At 39.0% G+C, this 27,622-nt stretch overlaps 1 protein-coding gene across 1 annotated transcript in view; it reads left to right on the top strand.

Annotated features, from left to right (window-relative positions):
• The first annotated feature begins 219 nt into the window (after positions 1 to 219).
• PIK3R1 (phosphoinositide-3-kinase regulatory subunit 1) overlaps positions 220 to 27,622 on the top strand; it is a 55,945-nt gene continuing 28,542 nt past the window's right edge. The window contains exons 1-2 of the mRNA XM_066568831.1: positions 220 to 371; positions 4,833 to 5,584. Of these exons, the coding sequence (XP_066424928.1) occupies positions 5,251 to 5,584 (334 nt within the window). The 5' untranslated portion in view covers positions 220 to 371; positions 4,833 to 5,250. The remainder of the gene's footprint in view (positions 372 to 4,832; positions 5,585 to 27,622) is intronic.

Raw genomic sequence — 27,622 nt, 5'->3', positions numbered from 1 at the left:
CCCAGCGGCGCCCGGGCCCCGCATCGGGCTGCGCCGAGGCCCCGCGGAGCGGGGGGCGGGCGGTGCCGCCGTCAGTCAGCGGCCGCGGAAGGCGGTGCCTGAGCGGGTTGGCGAAGGCGCCGGGGGCGGGGCGGGGGCAGAGCCGGCGGCGGGCACGGCACCGCCGAGGCACCGAGGCGGCGAGCGCGGTCGGGAGCGCGGTGGGACGGGTGCACGGCGGAGAGTGGGGCGTCGCGGCGGTAGCTGCTGCCCGCCCGTGGGAGGGAGGTGGTGACGGCCCCGCCGCTCCTGCCGCTCCTGCTGCAGCTGCTGCCACCACTACCACCGCTGCTACCGGTGCTGCCACTGCTGCCACCGCTGCTGCCGCTGAGGTAAAGCGAGTCCTGCTGCATCCGCTGCAGCTGGTGCTGCCCCTCGGGCGGCTGCCGGGGCACGGGAGCGGGGCGGGAGGGGGCGGCGCGGGGCACCGGCCGCCCCTGCGGGGTGACAGTCCGAGCGGCAGCGCCGCCCCGCGCAACTTTTTCCCCGTGCCGGGGCGGGCCGTCCTCTGCTGCCGAGGCCGAGCCCCGGGGATGGTGCAGCCTGTCCCCTCGCGGCCGGGGGCGGCTCGGCCCGGCGCTTCCTGGACGGGCAGGGCGAGCGGCCGCCGCGGGGCTGCCCGGGAGCCCCGGGCCCGGGTGGCGTGGGGAGCTGGGCTGGTGCCCGCGCCGGGATACAGCCCCCCGGGCGGCGGAAGGGGTGTCCGTAGGGAGCGCTGAGGCGGGAGCGGTCGGCACGGCGTCCTCCGTGTCCGGGGCTCCGCCATCGGCCCCGCGGCGCCGGGGAGAGCCGGCTCGGTGCAGCCCTGCCCCGGCGGTGGAGGGGCTGCAGCCCCTGAGCACCGGCCCCGGAGAGCGGCTGCTCTGCGGCGGGGACTGCGTGTCGGCGCGGGGCTCCGGAGTGGTTAACCTGCCCGCCTATTCAACGGGACGATAGTTCAGACTGTACTGCTTTCCTAAGTTTTTTAATTATCACCTCCCTTCGTCCATAGTTTGCAGCCTTTATAAGGTCTTTGAGATGTTTCAGAATGAGATGCGGTGTATAGTGCTTAGAGTACTTATTCAGTGTGTATATATTTGGACTCGTTCAAAGACTTGTGATAGAATCTCCACAGATTCAAAATAATTATTTCAGACTGTAAGTGGTATAAAGGTATTACTACGTGATACATCACGGACCTCACTTTCCTGCAGAAAATAGTGTTCTAATGTGGTACTTGGTCGTCTCCACTTGGAGAGCATATTTCAGAGAAAGCTGCAGTTTGAGTCACAGGTGTGTAGACACCTAGTGGGGAGAAGACTTGGTCTCCAAGCAAATTTCCCAGCTTACCCCACAATTCTCATTATTTCAGTGTCCCAATGAGTATGTTAATCAGCTCTTCTATCTACCAAGCTTATCCTGCAGTGGAAGGGAGCTTGCGTTAGGCACTATTTCTCTAGGGATTTTTGGAAATTGTTAGAGAGATTGCAGTGCAAGGAAATATGGTTATTAAATTTGTTAATATAAAGGTATGGAGAAAATCTTTGCATCTTGTACTAGGCATGCATGTAGCAGTAACAGCCCACCCCTCTGGTATCACTGTGCATGTAAATGCAGTGTAGAAGTTTTTATTCTCCAGCTCCAAAGACATGATATCTTGTGTGGGAGGAAACCCTTGGGTACCAGTGAAGTGTGAGCCAGATGTCATTTTTAACAGGGGAAGAAAGGGAGGGTGAAGGGGACGATTTCATGTCCCCTTCGTTTTTCACCTAAATTTGTAGGAATGTCTCGACTTTTTCTGTTGAATTTTAAATTTTTATCCCTACTGAAATGCTCAATATAAACCATTCTGCTGAGAGATCGGAATTCTGCCTGAACTCAGGAATCTTTTAGTGGCATCATGCTCTTAGACAGTAAATAAAAAACAAATGAACATTGATTCTCCTCCAATACTTCTTCCTCCTTTTCCATTTGACCAGCCAAATGGAAATCCAGTAATAAAATCATCTCAAATATAGGAGTATTTCTTCCTGAAGTGTTTGGTTTGTTTGTTTTAATCTATTTAAGATGGTGTCCAAGCTATATATTTAAGGACCAGTCAGCTTGAGTCAAAATGCCTCAATGTAGAGACTGTGTAATTTCAATTGTAGTAAAAGGAATTTTTTTTTTATGCAGGATCTTAGCCAAGCACTCTAAGAGGCATTTTGCATACACTGTGGTGTTACTGAGCAGGTGTGGAAAACTGGTGTTTGTCCCTCTGTTAGATCTATATGCAAGGCTCTTGAACTCTGAGTCTTAGTTCATCCCTGAACCCGAGACACAGTAACAATAGAAAAAGGCATAAATCCAAGGAGTTCACAATGGCTGACTCACAGGATTGTCTCCAGGTACACGCACCCTAGATCAGGAGGGCATATCCCGGGTACTCTGTACTGAGGGTGGTGCTGATAAGTGAGCATGAACAGGTACTGCAGCTCTGAGCCCCAAGGAAACTGGATCTGAGGAAACTTTGCTACCATAACTTCATTGAGTTTTTCTAACGGTTTGAGTTTTTAAAATATGCTTTAAAATTGTCATAAGAAGTTCTAGTACAACATTTCCAGTTCCAGTATGTTCAAGAGATTAATAAGAGACAGAAGTACTCATTTTAAATATATGGCCATAAAGTTGCTATCATACATTTGATAATAAAAGATCAGAGGAGTAGGTCAAGTCAGTTGAATTATGCAGTGTTTAGAAGACTTCGTTGGCTGCCAAAATGCCCACAGGCAGTAGGAGTTAAATAAGTAGTTGTAGCAGAGCACTTGTTGAATCTTCCTTAAAAAGAAAATAAATATTTCAGAGTATTTAAAGTAGTCAAAGTGGTAATTTTCTAGCAGGCTTTGCTGTGTGCATAGTTGGTTTTGATTGGAAACATTTGTATTAATCATAATGCTTGGATCAAAACTGTTAAACTGCATTTTTTTTCTCTTGCTACATGAAAGAGGAGAAATCCATGCTTTTGTGAGGGCTTCTCTGCTATTTACTTGATACACCGGTACTTGTACTTTTTCCACAGTTTTTGTCAGTAGACTTTTCTCTGGTAGAAGAGGCAAAATTAAATACAAGTGAAATTATTCATGCTAATTACAAAGTCTGTGATATTTGGTAGCATCAGTCAGGTAGGCAACATAGTTTGGTTTTTCAGAAGTGGCTGCAGAAATCTCTAATTAAAACTTTGTTGGGAGCTGGGTGCCTAATACACATGGATAGATTTGCAAGTTGTTAAAATAAGTACTTATGTGCAAGCTTTTTTAAATAGGAAGTCTAATTCAGGCCCACATAATTCTTTCCTACAACAAAAACTGGTTGCAAGGGATGATAAGGAAGTTCTTCTAGAACTTAACAAGATTTTCTTCTGTGTTCTGTCACGAGAGATGTTGTGCAACATGCTGCAGGGACCTGATGGGCTGAAGAGGAGCCCAAATTAGGGATCAGGTTTATTCACTGGCACAGAAAGTCCATATGCGTTCCTATAAACACTTCTTAGCTTGTCAATCACATTTCAAAGGACTTGATGACTGAGGCACTAGAAAAAATGGTGTGGAAAAGAGCTGTCAGATGTTCCCTGTTCCAGCCCTGTCTACTGATGTCTCTTTATAGTGTAAAAAGGGAGTGTTTCACAAAAAAAAAAAAAAAAAAAAGGGCTTTCTGTACATTGAAAACATAGTACATAGTCAATATTTACCCGCTGGTTTTACACAGCTCTCTCAGGTCTTTTATTCAGATGTAGTTTAGGACTTTCAGTGCAGCTTTGTGTATTTAGTACTTTCTGGTTTCCAGTATAGCATTTCAAATTACGATTTGGCTTGTCTTTTTAAGTAGATGAAAATGAGTAACAGTTGAAATAATATTTAGAAAGCTTTCACTGTTCTATATGTCTTCAAGCAACTGTTCTCTAAATAGATTTGGGTTTTAGTCATATTTTTCTTTTACTTTATGGTTGGGCAACCTTGAGCTAAAAGTTCAGGCCTGTGTTCTCTTGCCTTTAATGTAATTTAAGCCTGTACCCTGATACTTCACTCCTGCTAGGGCTGCTTAGGTGGTCTGGGTGTGCCTGTTTCAGTTGCTGATTGTTTTTCTAGTATTATACCATAAACACATTAAAAAACATCTGGAAGATAGGGGAGTGGTAAAGCCCCTCTTTAAAAAAGAAAAAGGGGAAATATGATAGTCATCAAGTAAAAGTTCTTTTGAGTCTTTGGTTCTTCTACAGATTACAAGAAGACGTGTTCCTCCAAAAGGTTTTTGAAATACAGGCTTTAGGATGGGGATTGTTACCCATCCTCACCCTTGTCATAAAGAGGAGGAGACTGGATACCCCAGTGGTCAGTGCTAATTACAGTAAGCTCCTCCTCTGTCTTAACAGACCTTTTGTGGAGAAGGGGTGTGGCTGTCTGGCTTGGGGGAGATGGTATATAAAATCTTGCTGCCAGGTTAGATACTGCACTAGAGTGGAGAGGAACAGCTCCAGGGCTTAGCCCTCTCACCCTGAGGCTTTTCAGTAGCCGTAAGTCACAGAGAAGGAAGTGTGCCTCATACTGCAGTGGTACAAATTTGGTTCAAGTAATTTGACATATATCCTTTATAAAAATGCAAACATTAGCTGTAGATATTTTTTGTGCTCTTGCTTGATTTTATTGTCACATAGGATTTTTGTGTGGGACAGAGTCTTTTCCAGGGTTGCAGAAAGCTTAAGTCAGAGGTAGAATACGAAGTTCACAATCATCAAGTGAATGTGAAATGATTTCATGACATTTCTCTTCTCTTTCCAGGAAAAGCATGTGTGCAGAGTTTGGTGGCAGAATATTTAAGGTATGTGGGCAGTCTGTGGCAAATACATCTGAAGAAAGCGTGACTGGCTGAAGAGTCGGCTGAACTTGTGTATGAAGACAAAGAAGTGCCAGGAAGCCCAGGAAAAGAATTAATTGGAAGGGTATTGCTAGACACAGAAGAATTGGAACTCTTAACTTCTGCAACAGACAGTGACTAAGAATAAATACATTGGTAAAAATATCAGCAGTGAAAAGGCAGACTGTGTTTTTTCATTATCTTTTGGATTTTATTACTTAAGAGACGTTTTCGTCATCCCATTTAATTCATCTTGAATTTCTCTGTACATAAAACTATAACTGGACAATTGCATTTCAATACTGTTTAGTAACACTTTTGAATGTTAAATCATTTGCCAAGATGAGTGCTGAGGGATATCAATACAGAGCTTTATACGACTACAAAAAAGAGCGAGAAGAAGATATTGACTTGCACTTAGGAGATATATTAACTGTGAATAAAGGTACCTTACTAGCACTTGGATTCAGTGAAGGGGAAGAAGCAAAGCCTGAGGAAATTGGTTGGTTGAATGGCTTTAATGAAACCACAGGGGAGAGGGGGGATTTCCCAGGAACTTATGTAGAGTACATTGGAAGAAAAAAAATATCTCCCCCCACTCCAAAGCCTCGTCCTCCTCGGCCTCTTCCAGTAGCACCAAGTCCTGCAAAAGCTGAATCAGAGAGTGAGCAACAAGGTCAGTATTCAGAATGTGCATGGTTTCAAGTATTTTTTTTTCACGGTCTTGTCTCAGTGTACTTTCATGTATATAGCACCTGTTGGTCAGCTTTTTTTAGTGTACAGCTCATTTCAGTCAATTAAGAATTGTTTCTACATTGTAATGTTTAGCTCACACACTTTGTAGTTTTGTGTGATTTGTCTCAGGTACAAGGACCAGTGACTTACTGTGAGGTACATCTCACAGGTTAGAAAGTCTGCTTCTAATTCTCCACTGTAAAACCTTAAGTGGAAAATGAGCCAGTTAACATTTATTTTAGGTTTCTAAGAAATGGATGGAAGTATTTCCTTTTGTGGTTCATCAAACTCACTATTGAGAAAGTTCTTAGTGAGTCCAATACTATGCATTCTAAATAAAAGTATGTTCTTACCACAAATCTCTTGCTACCTGTAGAAGATATATTCTCGTCATGGGGGGTTACCTGTGGCATTAAAGGTAGAAATGAATATTTTAAAATTAAAAATGAAATTATAATAAAGAGAAATTCAGATTTATAATTTTGCGGCTATGGCATACATAGAAAAAGATATCCTTATATGAAAAAAGGTTAAACAGAGGAAATAGCTTCCTAAGTTGCTTTTTAAGCTTTATTTGCAACAGGATGTTAGGCACAACTCAGAATTTTATCAGAACTCTTCTGTTAAGAGAAGAAACAAGTCTTGTCTTTTAAAATTGGAAAAGCTTTGGCGTAAAAAACCAAAAGAAACAAAAAAACTCTTCCTCCAAGTGATTTTGTCTCTTTTACCTACTGACATTCAGATAGTTGGGTTTTACAGATCAATAGGCCAAGTACATTTTAGAATGGATTTTACAGCTTATTGGAGAAGTCTAGACTGGCTTTTATTTCCTCAACTTCTAATGCTTCATAAATTCTCTGGGTTTCTAACTGTAGGTAATGAGAGTTGTAGTATGTGGTCATGATTTTCACAGTGATGCCATAGTAATGAATAGTATCACTGCACTTCCTACACAGAAATGTTTGCAGCATCACTTGCAAATTTGTGGGATTGGTTTATCAACTTTCATCCCTTTGTTCATATTATAAGTTTATATTCAGCTGTGGCGATAACCAGCAAATATAAGTACAGAAATATACAAAAATGTGTGTGGCAACCAAGTTAACCTGGCAGAAGCATTTCTAGATTGATGGGGACTTAATAAAGAGTGAATCTGCAGTGGTTTATATAGCAGTGTTCTGAAGCAGGTGTTCCTTACAAGTCTGCAGTGCCTAGATGTAAATCATTGTTAGATGAAGTTGAGAGCAGATGAGGCTGTAGGGGATTTTAAGTTGTGCTGTCCCTACCTCTGAAGTCCTTGAACTCTTAACTGCTAGTCATTAGAGCCTCATGTTTTCTCTTTCGTTGGCATAGTTCTGAAAATGGAGTATTTCCTTTTAAAAGAAAAACTATTACATCTTTGATCATTCTTTTATTGGATATTAATTATGCTGCTCAGGTGACACTGGCTGTTTTCTTAACCCACCTGTGGAGATAATCATCACCATCCTATGTAACTGCAGAAGAAACATGTTTTTTTGGATAGACACCTCAAAGTTGACAGGTTATTTTGAGAAGCAGAGAATGGAAAGAAAATCCCATTCTTTACATGTGCATGCTGTGGCGAAGCAGCCAGCGTCCTGGCTTTGATCTTTATTGGTTTAAAAAGTAGCACTTTGTAACTTCTTTGGTTTCTGTACTCATGCTTGCTCTATGCTTCTGTTCACAGCACCATGCTGTGAGCTGGCCGCAGCACTGCGCTGGGAAGTCCTGGTGTTAATCTTGCTGTTTCCAAGCCTGCCTCAGGAGTGTGTTTGTAACAGACATTTATAGGAGTTTCAGCTGCTGGGAGTTACTTTGGGAAATTCTGCTGCAGATTTGGGGGGGCTCTGCTTATGTGTAACCTTCTATGTGAGATTTATTGCCTTTAGACAAAGTACTATTTACATGCAATGTGTTTATTTTTAATACCATGGGACTCTGGGAATTGGAAACAAGAAAATGTTCTGATTTGACTGAGAATCTTCATCTCAAATCCTGCACACATAATCTTGCTGTGTTCTAAAATGCTTAAGAATCAGCTTGCAGTCCAACCTTGTTTTCTTCTGATAAAATAAAATACTTCCCATAGCTGGTTTTGAATTAAAGATTTTAAGCTTCATATAAGAGGCTAGACACCTCCATAATGCCCTAAGACCAGGGATTAGACCCTTCTGAATAGAAATTTGAACTTCAGGCTTAATTACTGTTAAAATAAAGTATGCTTTCCTAAAGGAAATTAGGGAAAGTAATTATAAGTAGTCTCTTTACAGATCTTTTTTTCTGAAGAGATCTAAGGCAGAGAGTGCTTTGAATCTTAGAAGCAGACTTGGAAATTTACTGAAAGAGTATTATAAAAATCAAAATGAAGGTAAGATTTTTAAGTTAGCAGAATGCTACAAAAGTTAGGGTAAAACCAGAGGTGAGGGCAGAAATACAGTTCAGATAAAGAACAATGTAGCAATATATGTTTGATTTTCAGGTGGCTTCACTATTTTTGTATGTGTTATTTGGGGCAGGGAATAGCACAGTTAACATTGTCCAGCAGCCAGTGTAATGGGCAGTAGACCAAAAGATTCTTCCCAAAATGATACTTCTCTCTGCACCCTTAGAGTGTATTTCAAATAAATTAATGTGTAGTGTGAAGCTTGCCTGACCAAATGCAGTCAAGTTTACATTTTCACTACTTGATGAATTGAAAGTACAGTGGATTAAAATGACAAATTAATGAGGAACTGTAATTTAAAACTTCTTAAACGTACCTCATTTATTTGTAATCTGTATCCTTTTTTAATTCTGTAAAGAGGGAATTCTGTATGTACTCCTCTTGTGTATATGTTGAATAAGAGTATCAGAAACTTGCGATTTCAAAGAATATATATGCATAATCAAAGAAGTTCCATTAATTTGCCATATACCTAGGTTTATTTTTTGAAGAAAACTTTTTAATACTTTCAATACTCTTTAATACTTAATTATTCACTCTGAATGGTTTTCCCCCTTGTGTATATTAAGCTTGACCACTTGCTCATCAATGTCCAGATTGCTTAATATTAGATATAATTTGCAGTATTTAAGCACAATGCTGCCAGTACTCACAATGCTGTATTACTCCTAAACAAATAATCATAGATATCTGAACACACTTTGCAGTCAAGGAGGCTGTTGACATGGGCAGAGCTGCTCATCAGGCCTGTGTCTTATGCAGTCAGTCTTAGAAACAGGAAACTTCCTAAAGGTTATAAGCCAATCTGAAAACAAAACCCTCCTTGCTGGTGGTCTTATGTTCCATTAAAACACTTAACTCTTTCCCCATATTTTTATTTTATTCATCACTTATTTTAAGTTTCTTGAACCATTGGTTAAGACAGGAATTGGCATTCCTTGGCTGAAATGCTAGGACTATTATATTTTGCCTGTCTTCCCCTTGTCTTTGTCAATAAAGAACTAGATTTAGTCTGATTTTTTTTGGGATTTTTTTAAAATTGCATCTGAAAAGACATGAAAAGAAAAGAGAAACAAAAGCCCCAAGAAGACTCTAGCACCTTCTAGTCTCAGGCCTGATGCAATGTCAGAGCTATGGCAAGGCAGATGTAATTCCTCTCACTGTTGAGAGATTCCAAGTGATCCAACATGCCACATTTTTTTCCCAGGCAAGGGTGCCTGGCTGCTGCTGGGAGGATTGAGGTACTTGCAACAGTGGAGATACAGCATAGGGTCATCTTTATACCTCCCAGTAGATATCTGAAGTTCATGTGAAACAGTAAAGATTTTACAAGACTGGAGTTTTTTCTCTTGGAATGATTTTTTTTTTTAATTGAAGCTACATTAGAGTGGTTCCTCTCGCTTATCCCAGTTTTCCTCAATTCTTTGCAAATGGAAAGTGCATAAGCTGTACAAAGTCCAGATATGTTTTTCAAACATTGATTCAACTCATCTGATACAGCCATATACATTTAGAGTTGATTCATACAGTATCATTTCCCTACCTGTTTTGTGAAGGCTGATCTTAAGCAGACTTTGGAGCATAAAGCTTTGATTGATGGACTGAAATACTTACAGATTTACCTTGGAATGCTAAATTCTCACTTTGAAATGAAGATCAGATTGCAGAAAGGCAGACCAAAACTTTATATGAATAATTTGTCTGGTTTGATGTTTTGGCGCTTCCTGTAACTTCCTGTATAACTAAAAAGGGTTGTTCGTGTTGACACTTTGTACTATTTCAGCTGATTTTGAGCCTAAAAATAATCTGAAGCTCTTCCTTCTTGTGGTGAAGCTATAAAACAGATTTATTTTTTTTTTAAGAATAAGTCTAAACTCTTTTTCACTCTTCTCCTAGAACAGATACAGATCAGCAAGTTACACAAAGATAATGACACATAACATTTGGAAACTCTTTCCTTTCACCAACCAGGTTATGCAATATCTGATAGAGTTCCAAACTGACAGAGGGCATAAAACCGTTTGTGCGTGGTTTAACTGAGCATGTTGTAGGATTTGTTTCTTTAATTTTCCTATAAAGCCAGTGTAGCAATCCATTTGTGAAAATTACTTAGATTTGTGTATTGAGGGACATAAGAGTGAGTGAAATGCGGTGAACCTGGAGCCTCCATTGGCAAGAAAACAGTCATCTTGGATGATTTAGGCAAATGGAAAAAGGAAATTATGGGATGATGAGCCACTATCTCATGACAAATACAAATGGTAAATATATTTACCATTCAAGCCAGGGCCCTTGAATTCTTTCTTTTTAGAACCAGTTAGAGTATAAGCCTTTGCCCTGCTGCAGTTGTCAGAACTTCGTTGCAGTCATGAATTTTCACGTCAGTTGAGTTTTACTTGCACTGAGAAATGGGGCAAGTTCCTGCCATAAAGCCTTGCCGGCTGCTTGTGATAAGATTTCTAGGCAAATTTCTAGCTGCCAGATAAGTGCATACATCTGAAAACAGAGTCCTTGCCAACTGCTTTATCACTGATGATGGCAAAGATTTTTGCAAGCTCCACTGAAGTGAGATAGAACATTTTTTTTTCGCAGCAATAATATCAGGGTTGATAATAACTAAAAAAGCCTTTCTAAGCACCACAGGAAGCACAGGGATAGGTTTTGCAGGTCCGAGTACAAACTGCACGCGGAGAGAGGGCCTGGGATAGTTCATGGTTGATGCGTGGCCCCACCTGCTGGTGCAGGAGGAAGGAAGCAAGAGGGAGGAAGGACCTTTAAACACGCTGTCTCCATGTTGCATTTTAATCCTCACAGGATAAAAATTAAAGTGAGAGAGAGAGCTTTTTAAAATAATTCTTGTCTTGAAAAATAGATATACGTGTGAAAAATGTATCGCTTGGAGTACACAGAACCCCCCTTTTAATCCTCAAGGTTGGTCTTAGACTGAAAAGGCTTGTGTGACTGAAATGAATCTTTTTTCCCCGACTGTATCAATCTAATTAATCTAACACATTATTTTACACATTTTTGCATTAAGAAGCTGAAATAATAAGACACTCCCATTTAGCTGCTGTAACAAATATTTTTCTGTTTTGTGTCATAGTGATTTTAATATGCCTTTCTGTGATTACAAAGGCAGAACTATGTTGAGTGACTTTGCTGACATTTTCTTAGCCTCCTGTTATACTGATTTAGTCTGCTAATACCTTGTGCTGACATGAAAGCTGGGGCAGATGTAAAGCATGGCAAAGGTGAATTAGCCTACACTCTTATTGGAATCATCTTTGTCCTGTAGCTGTGATCCAGGAACATCTGAAAAAAACCTTCACTGGTTAGCAAATAGTTCTTACTTAGGCTTGCATATGATAACATCAGTTTGTGAGTTTTAGCAATACATGGTACTAAGTGTTTGCCAAGAATGGATCATTCAGCACCCTGAGCAAATAACCGTGCCCACTTAAATAGTTGTGTGATGCCATATATGCATCCAGATTTTCTTGTGTGAAAGAACACAAGTCTGTAACTGCAGCTGGTTGTGCACTGTTTCACATCTGCGTCTTACCAAAGCCACTCTCCATGATGAACATCCATGAAATCAATCTGAAGTCTAGAATACAAAGAACTTCTTTATTTTCATAGCTAAGAATGACAAAGGGAATTACACAATATTAAAGACATGGTTGTTTTAACTGGAGAAGGATATTAAGTCCTGAGAATACTTTGGTAAGAATCTAAGTGCTTGAGAGAACTTAAAGAGAATTTCTGGCTTAAAAAAAATAGTTGGTTAATAGTTGCTAACTTATGTTCAAAATACATGTCTAAAATGCAATTCTATTTTATGGTTTCATTAAGATGCTTGTATGGATTTTTTTGTTAGGGTTTTGGTTTTTGTTTGTTTTCTTTTTTCTACTGTCTTGTAGAAATGCCTGCACGCTTGTACATTGCCTGAAATCTTTTCATAAAGCATTAGCAGGTGTAACCTTTTGTACTAATGGGACTGCTTTTTGTTCAGTCTTTAATAAATGCTGTATGCTGCAGTCCACAAGGGTAGCACCTAAATTTCATTCCTTATTTTCATGTGTTGACCCACTTTATAAAATAGTTTGTATGTAAAATAGCATTAAAAAATTATATTTAAGCTGATAGCTTTTCAGGTAACAAGATTCACAAGGCAGATTTTCAAAAACTCACTACTGCCCTGATCCAGGGAAAGATGTGATTGCATATGGTTTCTACACTTCAAAAATATCTTTTGAGACTATCTTCTACTTCAAAACTACTATGTAAACTATGACATGAATGAAGAAAAACATCTTTTACAATTTAGTTATCTGTCAGACAATTTTCTCATTCAATCCACTAGGTCTGTTTGTATGTGCTCCTCTTCATTTGCTATGCTAGAACATTTCCCAGAGGTCAGTATCTGAGATAATTTCTTCACTGGAGGTTGTGGATGTTGAGAGCAAGAAGTAAGATCTGCCTTTGGTAGGTCTAAACATGCCAGTTTCCATCTCTGCTGGCAAATCACTTGGTGGCATCTGGGACAGGAAGAAGCTCCTGCAGAAGGGACCTCTTGCAAGAATGGCAGTCACTTTGAGTCCATTTAGGACTCAGCGATTGTATCTTTCCAGTAAAATAGATGGGGTTGATTTTTCTCTGTGGGTTTTTTTCTTTTTAGTGTCTGTGTTTTAAAAAAACAAAGTTAAGCTCTGCTTTCTTTGAACATTTTGATGCTTTCCTGTAAAACACATGCACACCTTAAGTTGTAAAGGTAGTGGCAAAAAGCCAAATTATTCCACTCTAGAACATTTAATTCAAGTGGTCTCTACCTTGCTCTTTTTCCTCTCTGGGGTTGTATTTGTTGGATGCAGCATGTTTGAACACTCCAGTTCCATAGCCTCCTGCTCGCCACCTGGGAAGGAAGGAAGCATAGCGCAACCTGAAATCTGTAGTCTGAGAGGGAGTGCACCTCTGAGCAGCTTTATGCTGGGATAGAGTTACTATGACAACCTAGCAGAAGGCATGGCTGCACCAGGTTTGTATGTCTTGTTTACAGATATAACAGTGGAATTTATTTTTTGGGGTCAGGAGAGAAAACTTCAATGCTATCACCTATTTTTCCAAGATCTCTCCATCCCGCTTGGATAACATTGGTAGATAAGCAGACAACTTGGAGGACTATTCATGGCAAAGAAACTTTTGAATGGTACGCTGCAAATCAATGTTTCAAAGCATGTTACAACTTCTCCAGCAGTCTCTCTCAAGGAGAAGCCTCTTAGTTTGTGAGGTTACTTTTTTATTTCCCAGTCCTCTTCCTCAGCTCTTTTTTGCTGGAGGTAGATGAAGGCACTTAAATTAGGGAATTAATGAAAGAAACCACTAATTATGCATCATAGTAGATAAGGCTGCACAGCTGTATGTGGTTTCATTATCTCTCTATCCAGGAACACTCCAGAAATAAGCAGTTAAGGGGAAAATTTTTCAGTCTTTTTCATATTTGCACATGGTGTTCAACACTGTGAGCACAAATTCCAGTCCTCTAGTGCTTGCTATTTTTTCATGCAAATTTCACTGCAATTTTTCATGTGCTGCACTTGGATGCAGGGAGCAGGAAAATGTCTCTTGTGTTTTCAACCTTACCCTTGAATCTTTATCCTGTTTTCAACCTTATCCTTGCCAAGACACAGCTGCTTGGCACAGGTGAGGAGCAACAGAGACCGTGGCAAAACTGCCCATCATTTCCTGCTTTGTTGACTGGCACATGCATGAGAGACATCTGCCCTGATGTGATCTGCCAAGAGCTGTGAGGTGCCAGGACACCATGGGGTGCAGCGAGGTGTGATCTGGTACTTGGCCTTTCAGTCTCTGCTGGTATATGGGTATTCTGTGAAGGCTTGTTTTAGGTACTTTGGAGTAAAATCTGTACAGATGTTTAAGTACAATTTAGAATATATTTTGGCCGGTCCAAATCTACTCAATTGTTCTGAAGCCAGAGGAATATAGCTAGTCAGTAGCCTAAATAAGTAATTTTCTTAATAAGAAGAAGATTAAGGGAGGCTTTTTTGCTCCAGTGCAAGCCGGTTCTAGCCGTAAAAATTTTTCTAGTCATCCTCATAATCTGGCCTGGCCAAATGATAGAATTTTAAGGAACAAATTCTAAACAGCAAGTAGCAAAAATTTCTTCTGAAATAACCAAAAATAGGACCTCTGTTAATGAACAGAGGTCTTCTTAATGAACGAGGGCTTCTTAATGAACGAGGGTTAATGAACGAGGGCTTCTTAAGGGCACAGAGTGATGAATGTTTGAATTCTCTTTGCTGTATTTATAATTAATTACTGTTGGTTGAAAGATAAGTGTGTGTTCCCTGCAACTTCCGTGTTTTTCTGACTACTTCTTGGATCAAACTTAGTGCTTAAAATTCTAAAAACTTTCTGGTAGCCTGTGTAAACTGCAGTGCCCTACATGAAATAAGAGATTTTCACAATCTCATTATTGTCAGGATTTGGCAATAATATTAAACCACTGGTTGAACAATGTTTTCTACAGAGCAACTAGCATAAAATCTTGCTTCTTAGCAAGTTGAAAGTCTCATCTATTTTTGATATTAAAACCTTCACTGAAAAAGCTAGTGGGCTGCTGCTGCCTTCCAGAGTGATTTAGGATGCAGGACTTTGAGTTGCATGAACAGTTTAGCAAAAAAGGGGAAGACAGTTACCAACTGTTATGCTTTTTCTCCAGATGTTTCCTCTAAGACAAATATGTAGAGTTTTATTATAACGCAGTAAGAACATGCCAATTAGATGAATATGGTTGTTTTGTTGGGGGGGTTTTGTGTGTTTTTTGGGTTTTTTTAATTCTCAATGTCTGTTTGAACTAAATAGCCAGTCAATCAAATACGGTGGTAAATAGTCTAGTAGTTTGGATGGAACATGTCCATGCTTGTTAATGTGAGCTGCTTTCTTCTAAATAGAGTACTAAAATCCTTTCTTCAAAATCCTTTTGGATGCAAGCTGAAAATAAAACTATTGTAAAGTACTGATGTTCTTGAAAATACTATACATGATTGAGGGGTTTTTTCCTTTACTTCAAGAACTTGTTCATACACAAAGCCATAGGTTACTGTTATACTTTCTCTTAAATTTGTGGCAAAACCCATCTCAACTTCAGAAGGAACAGGATCAGACCTATAGTCAAGATTTAGCAGCATTGGGAAAAATCCCATAGTTCTTAGTCTTAGTTCTTTTTGGCAAAATTCACAATATCTTTAGGGTTTGGAGCACAAATCTTATCTCTTTTTGGAAGAGATTCCAGTATACCAGAATCATAGAATATGAATGTGCGTGAAATACTACACCATAAACACTGGCGTAAAGAGCAGAGTCTGACTGTCCTTTCATAAATTTTGAATACAAGTAAGGGAAACTCTGTTGTGAACATCTCTTCTGAGGTTCTGGGCTAATGTAGGGCATGTCATTTCACCCTGTTATTCCTGTTTGGAGCTCCTAACTTCTAGATGAATTTAAAGCCTGTTACTAATTAGTTGAAACTGCTTCCTTTGTACATATTTAGTGTAGATTACTTAACTTTTTATCCCTTTAATATCCAATACATGATAAGAATTGTGAATTTAGTAGTAAAATGTTTTCATTTAGGAAACTACATATATTTAATTGTATTTGGTGATGACAGTATAGAAACTACTTTGACCAGATTACTTTCTTTCAATATATTCAGAACTCCTCACTGATACATATTAAAAATTTGCTCTAGGGTGATAGATACTTTGGCAGGGCTGATGTTTTCCTTAGGGCTGCCTGTTTCGGTAATAATGTGATAGTAATAGGGGTTTCTTATAATTGAGGAAGTGATTTGATGACAGTTTTATTTGTATATTCTTTTACAGTAAAAAATTATTATACTTAGAATAAATACAGAGTTTTATCACCTTGATGTATGTGTGTATAGACACAGAGCTGCACACTACAGTAGGAGAACATTAAGGTTTCAAAACTGCATCTAAATCTTGTGTTTATACATAAAAGTACAACTTCTTTCAGTGTGTACCATCTGATACAATTTTTTTTAGTGATACAGTTGTCGCACCCTTTCCCCCATTTATTCTTGCTTTCTTTTTTCCAAGGTCTTCACTGAATTAAAATTGCTTCATTCAGGTTGATCAGTTCATAGTATTAAGCCACCTGTTCTTCACAGCCTTCAAGCTTCTCTCTGGAAACAGGTTTTTTCATTGATACTTGTGCTCTTTCCAATGACACGACTAATTAGTGTTTCATAGAACTTCATAATGACAAGTACTAAGTCATCTTTAGGACACTTGTGAGCAAAGGTGCTATCATGGTTCCTGTAAGGAATAAGGTAAACAAAACAGACAATTAAAAAAACAACCAAACAAACAAACCTACTGCTTCAAGATAGTCTAAGGTTAATCTCTTCATGCCATGTACATTTCACTTCAAAAAGGTGAACCTAGGAAGTAACTCTTAAAAACTCTTAACATATGAGAACCTTAGCAGTTACATTTCATTGAGATAAATAAAACCAGGAACTAAAAAGGGATTAGGTTTGATTCTGTAAATCTTTATTTGTCCCAAGAATTGAGTACCATATTCTCACTCCATGTCTGGCTTCAGTTACTAGGTACTGGATGTCCAAAACAACTTATTGCAGAACAAATCTTCCTAGCATGCCTTTTCCTGCACCAGCTGGAATCCAAATATAAGCATCAAAATCAAAATAATTAGTAGAACGTGAATGCACAGATTCAACATATATGGTAACGTAATTTAGTGTTAGCTTACTTATTTCATGATTTTGCAAATCCAGAGTTTCAAATTCTCAGTACTTTGTTGTACGTGTTAGACATGCCTTGCAATAGAACATTTCAGTGACACATGTTTTAAGCACCTCTTACTTTAGGTTTTTATGGTGCATCTCTGTTAGTTTTGAGGGGCTTTTGTTGTATCATAGTTGTGATTCAGAATACAAGAATTTTTTGCGAATGGTGACATTACATAGTAAATTACCATTCTTGGAACTAGATCTTTGCTCTTCTAATACTAATCAATAACTTTCTTCCTTGAAAGACACTTTTGCTTCCGTCTTTATCTTGCCATGTAGTAAACTGCAACCTTACTTAATCAAGAGGTGTGGCAGTGCAATTTTATCCTAGTATGACAAAGTTCAGAGCTTTTCCTGGGTTACTCTGTTGCTAGCATCATACATTAGATTCCTCTTTCAGGAAACACTAGTTTAGAAAGTGGAAGTCAAGACACCAAGTGTGGATGACAGATGAGTAATGGGGGAGGTATGAAAAATACTCTTGACACCTGGAATGGTTATTCATTAACTTTCCAAACGCATTAGAAACGTGGAAAGAGTGTTCTGCCATGGAGGAATCTGTGCTGTCTTGCAGGAGACTTCTGCCAAATTGGAGAAATTGGATATACTTAGTCCATATGAAGTTTTCTGCTCTTACTCCCTATGAAGTTTTCTGAACAAAGACCTTTTTGTTTTTAAGTTTTTCATTTTTCATATCTTTAGATGTTAATATGGAAATTGCAGGGTCATTGGGTTTGAGTGCACAATCAAGAGAGAGAACTCTGGAGAGCCGTGGCATTTGATCTTTGAAAACTATGTATGAATGCATGCTCCTCTGAAAACCCCAGATTGCAAAAATCATTTGTAGTGGGCTAGAGAGCTATTTGACAGATTATGTGCAAGTACATACATGTGTGTTTCATTATTTGATTGCCTTAGGAGACTGGTGTTTAAGTTGGCAGATCTACTTACTAAAAGCAAAGCTCTTTGGCTGGCAGGATTACAGAATGCCTGAAGGAGAAAGTCCAAATGCTGAGAGCAAAAGAGAGGGAACGTGTAATGTGCAGAAAGCGTGGGGAAGCTATAAAGCCAGCAGGAAAAAATAGACTTGAATATGGTTCCAATTTGTTCTGTTGGGCTCAAGTTGATAGCCATGCAGAAGTAAAAACATTAAATTCTCTTATTTCAGTATGAAGTTAATGTTCTGGAAAATACTGTGTTTTCTATCATGCTAAGTATTATTTGGTTACCTGTTTGCAGTTTGTCAGAAATCTTTAATCCATGCTTATTTTCTGACTCAAATTTTAAAAAAAATCAGTTTGTTTAGGATATTTACAGAGCACTGTCAGACCGTGACATAAGTGGCCACTGTAATAGGCTATGAAACTTTGTTCTTGTCTTTATTAGCATGACTCAAAACTCCACTGTTGACTCCCAGTAGATGTTAAATTTCTGCATTTAATTTTGTGATATGTAATTTGTAGCTATTCTGGGAAAAAAATAAAATAACCCCCCAAGCCAGTCTTTATGCATTCAAGTTTGGAACAAAACTATCCTGCAACATTTTGTAATCAGCAGACAAACAAGTTGAGTGTGTGTAGCTAGAGAAGTCTACACCTGTGGTCTTGCACTTTCTTGATGTCTTGCTCCTCAACCTCAGGCAATACAGAGTAGCATTTTGACTTGGTTTTTTGTATTGCTCACTCCTACCTGAATGACATTATAGAATAACCAGCCACCTTGCTCTGTCTCCTAAGACTTACTTCTCAGTTTGAGAGCAAGGTTTGAAGTAAAGGAAGCTGACAGGTGAAAAGCAGACTGATGTACTGAAACAAGAAAAAGAGAAGCAGAAGGGCTGGCTCCCCTGAGAGATCAAGAAATATGCTATTTGAAAAAAACCCAAACCACCAAAAAAGCAAAAATAAAAGGGAATTTCCCTTTAAATAAGGCCAGAGTTTAGATGATTGCTCATACTGATACATCTAAATTATTTTAGGGACTACAAGTGGCACATTTACCATGAAAGACGAAAATCCTTTGAGAGGTAATAGGTCCTGCAATAAATAGGTCCATGGTGGTAGCATAGCAGAGCTTAGAAGAGTTAGACCAGCTGTCTGCTGCCATTTTTGAGGAGCTTTATCTTGAAAATCCTCAGTAAAGTTCTCTGAAGTTGCCACATCTGAGCTGTTTAGGAGACAAGTTTTTCCAGCTTCATGCATGCAGTTCATGTGAACTGTGCTTAAAAACAAGGAGTCATATGCATTTTAGAAAAATCAGGTCCGTTTAAAATTAATGTATTCCTCTTTTTCCTGTTATCAGCAGGGAACTGTTTCTTTTGGAATTATTTTCCTTCTGGAAGTCAAGTGAGATACCCTTTTTCCTTCTGGCATAGCCAATAGATAGATAGATAGATAGATAGATAGATGGATAGATTTGAAAAGGCAAAAAAAACGAGGAAAAGGTGTTCCCTTCTGCTAGGACCAAATAAAGGTAACTGGTTCTTTCTTCTGGCAAGATGACCGAGGGATTCCTCTGGAGCACAATAACAGAAGACCATAAACGTAAGACTTCCTTTCTTTCCTCTCTCTCTCTCTCTTTCTCTCTCTCTCTCTCTCTCTCTCTCTCTTTCTCCCAGCCCCCACACCACCCCACACCCAGTAGGATAGCAGGAAAACAAGCAAGACATACCTGGCATTTTGACAGAATAGTCAATTCTCAGTCCTTGCTGGCCAGTGTGGAAGAAGGCTTATTCCAGTCAGCCAGCAACCTTTCAGCCTCTCAATCCCCCACCCATTTCTTAGTGAGTCATAGCTAGAAGTCCTTTTCACATGTTTGATCACATCTTGCTCAAGTCAGGAATGTATTTTTACTCCTTTATTGCACCCTATAAGCAACATTCCAAGTCAATTGAGTGATTTTTGCTTTAAGCTCTGTACATATGTAGAAATGGAGATAAATATATAGATAGATAATGCCACTATATTTTCAGATATGGATGGGTTAGAAGACCAGCTAACTTTCTTGGCAGGAGCAGGATGGTGGAAAAACTGATTTGTATGTTTTGTGTGTGTGACCTCTAGAAGAGCTGTACATGAGCAGTACTTAAAAATTCAAAACATTAGTTTTTCTTGTAATTGTCATGTATACACTTAGTAGTCCTCTAAGCTCAGAGATAGCATTGATCCCGTTACCCATGAATTTTCTACAAGAAAGTTGGAGAATGTCTACAGCACATCCCACAGTGTAGGGCATCTGTTGAGTAGCAGAAGTAAGAAATGGAAGCAATGGATCAGAATGCTTCTTGCTTATCTCTTGGGTCTTTGTAGAGGGCCTAAAAAGAGCTTCTGCCTCCTCATTTACTCCATGAAATAGCTGCTTTTGTTTGATTCACCTGACCTAAAGATCATAAGGAACATGTTGTCAGTTCTTAACCAGATTTATGTTTTTCTATTTTTGCCCCTCTGTAGCTTACACCTTCCAAGATCACTTACAAAATATTTCTTTCAGTTATTTCATCCTATTCTGTTCAGTCTCACTCTTCTACCACTGGTTTTCAAGAGAGAGACTTTTTTTTTTGTTTTAGACCACAAGGCACTCTAACACTGTAAGGTTAGAAAAGGATTTCTTGGATTTGAATAGTTTGGGTTTTCTTAGAGAGGCTTTGTCTCTTGTTTTTGGTCTCTGCAAATGAATGCTCCCACTGCAGACTGAAATCCTGTTCCATACCTTCTTACCCTGACATCAGTTAATCCTTGGCTTGCAGATGGTGACGTAAAACAGCCAGTTTTTCATGAGCACTATCTTTGTTGTGATTGTCAATTTTCTTATACACTTCCTATAAAGAGGTTTTACACTATATGAATTTCATAACACAGTGTGATGGTCAGCACACAAATGAAGGTTTTTTGCCAGTTAGAGTAAGTTAACCAGTTGGAACCCTGACAGTTTTGTAAATGTTCATGAAATTCATTTGTCTCCCTAAGTGCTAAGGTCTGAATTAAAGCTACCTCAGAAGAGAAGTGTGAACAAGCAATGACTTATGAAAGAGAGATCTTTAGGTTCATGCATTAAGTACATGTACTTGATATTGTATGACATCTTTTTTGTTTAGGATCTTGGTAGTATGAAATATATTGGAATAAGAAAATAACACTGATATTGCTATGCAGAGAAATCTCCACAGGAGTATATGGGTCAAAAAATATTATTACATATAGACTTAGAGTTTTCTTCTTCATCTGAAGGTAAAGAGGATGGTGGGATTACCTCTCTGTAGATTCAGTCCAGGATTTTCCTAATAATGTTGTTTCTGTATCTATGTCAGATCACCTGATGGTTTAATGGCTGTAAGGATTAACCCAGTTTTACTTTCTTATAAGTCTGCCTTTCAGCATTGCTGTATTGCTGTATTCTGTTGCTACAGCTACGGCTCTAAGCTTTTCTTTTTTTTTTTTTTTTTTTAGAGGAGGAAACATGTTTGATTTGATTTGAAACACATTCAATTTTTGAATAAAAGTCGTGGTGCTGGAGAGCTGTTGCCATTGTTTGCATTTTTTTTCTGGGTGACTGCTGTACACTCATTATTTTTAACTTTCTGTGTACTTACAAATGTTTCCCATAATTCCCAAAAGATGAAGGAGCAGTGTTGACTTTTATCTGTCAGCAGCTTCTGCCAGTTCTTTTATGTAAATCTTCCAGATCTAAACAACTTGACTTCTCAAGCATAGTAATATGCATTATCTTTTTCTTGCAGCTGTGAAGAGCCTATTCTTTTCTTCTAGATTTTTTGTCTGTTGATAGTTTGACAGGGATTTGTTGTCATTCTTCTCCCATTAGTTTCTCCACAGCAAAAAGGTAACAAAACAAAGCATTCTTTCAGAGCAAAACAACATACTGCCCTGAATTTTTATGTATTATGGTTATTGAATAAAAAGAGAATGCTTTAAATTCTGGTCTTTTCGAGCAGAGATGCTATCACAAATCAGTGTTTGCCCTGCATAAGAAACTTTATGTTACTGGAAAAATGACAGAGCAATAAGGAACAAGGATCCTTTAGAGCTAGGACAGGTCATTCTCAACAGTGTTGCAGTGACCATGGTATCTTACAGTGAAGGTTCATCCACCTTCATAACCTGTCTTGGCTACAAAGAGCAGATGCTGGTGGAGCACTGTTTCTAACTGTCACTATTTATATGGGGAAAGGGAATTGAGGTTACTAGTCTTTGTAGGATAGCACCAGACATGTTACTGCTTTTTAAAATACATGTTACTACTTTTTAAATGAAAATGGTTTCAGCACATGAACTTGCTCTATCTATTAAGTTTTATCTGATAGAGGTCATTGAAATAGTCTCACTATGGCTTTCCACTGGTCGACCAGAACCACAATTTTCAAGTGCCTCTTGAGATGGACCTCAGCATTCCTTCCCTTAAAAAGATAGGCAACTGCCTCTTTCCTATGTTTCAAATGTTTTCAGGAAAAAACAAATACATATTTCCTCTCCCACTTGCTAGGAAGAACTCAAGAACAAATTATGGACCAAAATGTTTTTACATGAGAAGCCATTCTGAGATGAGATGATAGAAAATTCAGGTTTGAAGACGAAAATAAACAGGAGAATATAAGCCTACTGCACGACCATGTGTCCTTGTACAGTCTAGATAATATTCCAGGTACTAAAGTTCTCAGTTCTTCAGCTGAGTTTTATCCCTTGAGAGGTCTGGTCTTTGTGCATTGAGATGGGCAGTGTAATTTCATGAGGAAAATTCTATGTCATTATATGAAAAGAGACAAAAGCATGAACTGAAATTTAACATGCAGCCTTAGTTCTTTAATTCTTTCTTAGAATGGTCTTAAGTTTTGAGTGCTTGACCTTGGTGGTGGTCTTGATGCTCTTACAATATAGTTTTGTTAATGTGTCTGTGTGGTATGGCAGGCATCAGAGGGAGCTTTGCTGCTCATCCCATATGGAGTGACTATAGCAAAAGTACCATGTAAATTTTGCTAATACATACTAGATGTATTAGCATACATCTAGTCACTTGACACTAAATTGTATTTTTGGTGAATTTTCACTCTTGCTTAGGCAAAAAAAAAGCCTAGAGTGCAGAAGTTAATAGAAATCATGGCATAAATATCCTTGGGAATGATGAGGTAGTTTGTGGAAAGGCTGCTGGCAACAGTTCTAAGGGAATACTTAGTTAATCATAATGCCAGTGAGGGAGGTTTTGTTTCGAGAACTATCAAAATTTTTTCTAATAAGGACTTCTATGTACCACCACTAAAATCTGGATGTTTAATGGAATAATAACATTGAAGCACTGGGAACTTGATAAGTAAGTCACAAGATGCAGCTGCCAGTGGAATATGCTGTTTGTTCTCTCACCAGCACTATCTATACTACTCTTGACCATTCAGTGGTATATATTTCCCTTCTTGATAGTATGTATGGTTTCATGTCAAACCACTGCCAGAAGCTGAAATTGTCATTTAGTGTCTCTGAGGAGAACTAAGCAGGCCAAGTTACTCAAGTTCTTGCAGATCTCAGTTCTTTTCTAGTGCTGGAACAGCCATCCTGAAGGAAGGGGAGGGAATATAACAAGCCTCACTTCATGAAAAAAGCAGTTCTGCACTTTATTAGTTCAGCTACTTGGTTGACCCTGTCCTGTTCCTTCCTTTCTATCATCTCTGTCATCATCTCCTTGCATGTGGTGATGCAGTAAGTTGGTATCTACATCAGAGCTTACCTCTCATCTGCTGGTATGTCTCTGACTGAAAACTGCTGGCAGGGAACCTGCAGATGTCAACAAGACAGGAAAAACAGGTGTTAGCTTATTAAATTTTTTTTTCTGTCATTGGAATCATGCACTGAAATCCATGCTGGCTTGTTCTATTTAGAGCTGTTAACCTGTCCTTCCATTTAAAGTGATGCTCGTAGGGAATGTGAGCACACTACTACTGCTGTGCTCCTGCATGTCACACAGGGCTTAGGTTGATCCCTGAGAGTGAAGGGTAAGAAGGAATTATTCATCAGTCTGCCACGCCTGAGAAAAGCATGAGAAGCCTCAAGCTGTGCCAATGCTCCAAACCACTTGAAGGAGGTGAGATGTGCCTCTCCTGGCAGCCAGCAGTGTCAAAGTTCCAGTGCTAGCCTGTTTGGTTTTCAGCTCCAGCTAAGTATATCCTGACCCACACTCTATCCTCCTCAGCTTTTTGAGTGCCTCCTCCACTTAGAAGCAGAAAGACATCTTTCAGTACATTCTTGCTTATTTCTTATTTTTTTCTTTCTGTTTATCTCACAGATCCTTGAAAAAAGAGTTGAATAAGGAAGTGATTTTCCCACCTCTTGCATGCTTTTTGGGGGAGGGAGTTTCTTTGGCAAAACTATATATGCATTATGTATGGCATTATGCAGCGTACTTCATGCCAGCACTTTTTATTTATTTAATTTTTTTTTTCCTCAGAATGGTACTGCTCATGTTTTCTAATCATGCTAATAATAGTTGTAAATAGTTGCAGCCATTAAATTCAATTCTCTTTGGAAAAAGAGTATTGCAAAAGCTCACCCATAGAGGGAAGCAGAATACTGTCTAACCTATAGGCTGCTTTTAAAAAATTATCCATGCTTCAGATGAAGCCAACAAAGAACATCTGTTGTCTTAATTATAGCTTCTATTTCTAAGAAATATGTTCTGTAGCAGATGAGAAAAATGTCTGACAGCTCATAATTCATAAAGTTATTGAGGTTTAATCTGATAGAATATTATGTACAGAGTTTCTTCCCAGTACAGACATTATCACTTCCCTTTCAACTGATGATAGAAACAGGGCTTTATGAAATATTAAATTAATAAGTGTGAAACATGATTATCAGCCACTATTGAAAGTATTAAATTGTTACAAAGGAATATAGTTCTCTATACTATGTTGCTTTGTGGTTTTGTTTTTCTGCTTATCTCTGCAACTAAACTTTCCTCAAGCCGGACACAATCTCTTTGTTCTTCCTTTCCCTACTTTCATTTTGCTTTGTCTTAGAGGAATTCTTAGTTGATTGATGCAGCAGCTCTAGGATAAGTATTCATTTTTGTGACAGAGAAGGGTAAAAAGATCCTGGATTTCTTTCAGAGAATTGGTATCTTATTGAGTAAGACTTTCAATATCTAATCAGACCTTTTTTCTTCCTAGTCCTGCCATCTATTCTTTACAAATTATTTTCTTGTACTAATCTGTATTTACCAGGGCTTGTTTCACCCCTTTTCACATAGCTGCCCCTTGTCCTTTTTAGCCCTGAGAGTGCAGCTGGCACAGCTTCATAAACTGGGATGAAGAGAGGAATTAGTTCTCCTGGCCCCCAAAATTCCCTGCATAGCCACCATGCACATGATATTTTATCAACCAGAGCATTGCTTCCATGTGTGCTGATAACCCTGGGAAGCATCTAGGCAAAGTAGGTCTCAGTTACAACATTGATTTATGCAGGTAACTTTGTCTTTTTGACATACTATGTGTAATTAGGATAAAATGAAGTAACATTCAGGCTTTTTCTGACCCTTTTAGATTTAGTGGGTTGGACTGTCAATGACCCAATCTTAATATACGTGTGTTTACCCTTCTGAAAAAATGACTGGCTTATTCTGTTAGGTGTCATAATATTATGACAAGTTTTGTACATTTTTCTATAAAAGTTGGTTTGAAGTCCCTTTTTCAACTGCATAGGTTATGTGTTAGTACCTATCTTGCACAGAGGAATCTGGAGATGTTGGCTTTGTTTTGGGCAGTAAACTGGGACTGGCGAGTCAGTACATCATGCTCGTGATAACTGCTGTTGTCATCCTTTTGTAATAAGCGCCTTGGATAAGTTGTTGTCACTCGATGTTACTGATGTAGGATCACAGCAGAACTATGAATGCTTTGCAAAGATATTTGAAATCTGAAAGTGTATTGCCAGAATACTGTTTTGCCATGAGGGTTAAATGTTTCCATTGATGCCCTTGAAAGGCTTTATTCATTTATGCTTTATTCAGATGTTCCATCATTGAAGACAGAAAAAAAAGAGGTATGACAGCAGATGTAATAAACTGTTTTCTCAGTACAGATCTGTATTTCCTGGCTAAAATTTTCAGTGTTCTCTTAACAGGAAACATGTAAATCAAGTTACCACTTTGTCCCCTAGTTCATACCCAACACCTGTTAGACAGTGGAAGAAGCAGATTGTCCTGGGTACATAATATTCAAGGATTATGAAGTGGTAGTATTTTCATTCTGCTTTGCAGTTGTACCCCAGTAATTTAAAGTCACCAGCAGGCATCATTTTCCATATTTCTTTTCATAGCTCTGGGGTCATTCATATCACAATAAATCCTGAGTCTCAGACATTTTTTGCCTCATAATAAATGGACTTCTTCTGAGCTCAAAGGCTCATAGTGTTGGTGGGCATGACCATTTATTTTTCTAGTGCTGCAATACTCTTCACCTGTCTTCAGTTCTCCTGAATCTAGTCTTCTCTACTGCCAAGGCTTCTGCATGAATGATGATATCTCACAAAAGTAAGAGACAATTAATAGTTGGCAGACTTATTAAGCTGCTTGTAATGATGTGTCAAATTCATGAGCTTAAGTCTCTTTCATATTTTTCCATGAATGGTGTTGTGTTTTAAAAATCTTTCTAATGAAACCGGTACTGGACAAACAGCTCTTCCTCCTGACACTTTAAATGATGATTTCAACCATTTAAAGTAGCATTTAACTATAGCCACACAAAATCAATACTTCTTAGTAGGGACTAAGAAGTATTCTCTACCAAGAATTGCAGCTGAATTTGCTATCTGTTGCAGTCCTTGATTTATTTGAGACACACAGTAACACTGACTTTCTCTTCACTCTCCTCTGTCTTTCATCTTTGCCCAGTGAAAACCTTTTTCTAATGGCAGTTGGGCAGTTCTGAACATTGTTCTTTTGGTAAATACAATTAGGTTATCTGAAAATGCAAATGTCAAGGCAAGGTTGAGCTCTTCAAATCTCAGGGTGAGTTGCTCTTTGTTATTTAATTAATACCAGACTTATCTTTTGTGTTGGTCTGACACTGAACCCAAAGCACAGATATCTATGGAAAATTTCTCCAGAGTTAAGAGTTGAGGGGTTTTTTTAGCCTTTCGTACTGTTGTACTGAAACTTTTTGCAAGAACTCACTACTTTTTTAGACTGTTAAGAAACATTTAGTAGATCACAGAATTCCCTTTCACTATGAATTAAGAGTTTTTTGTCAGTAAGGCTCCTTTCACTCAGACATTTTGTGAAGCTCATGTGGCCTTTTCTTCTCCAGCTGATTACAGCAGGTGCTGAGAGGGCTGTGATGGCTGAGGCTCAGCATCTGTACCAGCTGACACCACAGGGCCAGGAAGAGCTTCAGGTTGTGCCATCATCTGTATGATGATGTACCTCCTAGTGCTTTCCACTTTTCCAGGGTCTGAATTTGTGTTTCCGCAGGCATGGCTTTTGGTGTGTTCCCTGCACAATCTCCTCAAGCTCTGCTGTCTCTGATGTGGGAGTCACTAGCAGCCAGCACCCTGGAAGAGTACATGGGACAGCTTAATACATACCACTGCCTGAAAGGCCTGCAGAACTGCCAAACTGCCCTCATTTCCAATGCATCTTCACTGGAATTCAACATTGTATACTGA

This window comes from Molothrus aeneus, chromosome Z (assembly GCF_037042795.1).
Source record: "Molothrus aeneus isolate 106 chromosome Z, BPBGC_Maene_1.0, whole genome shotgun sequence".
NCBI classification, from domain to species: domain Eukaryota; kingdom Metazoa; phylum Chordata; class Aves; order Passeriformes; family Icteridae; genus Molothrus; species Molothrus aeneus.
The sequence above is the reverse complement of the archived record's forward strand: the minus strand, read 5'-3'. Positions and strand labels throughout refer to the sequence as shown.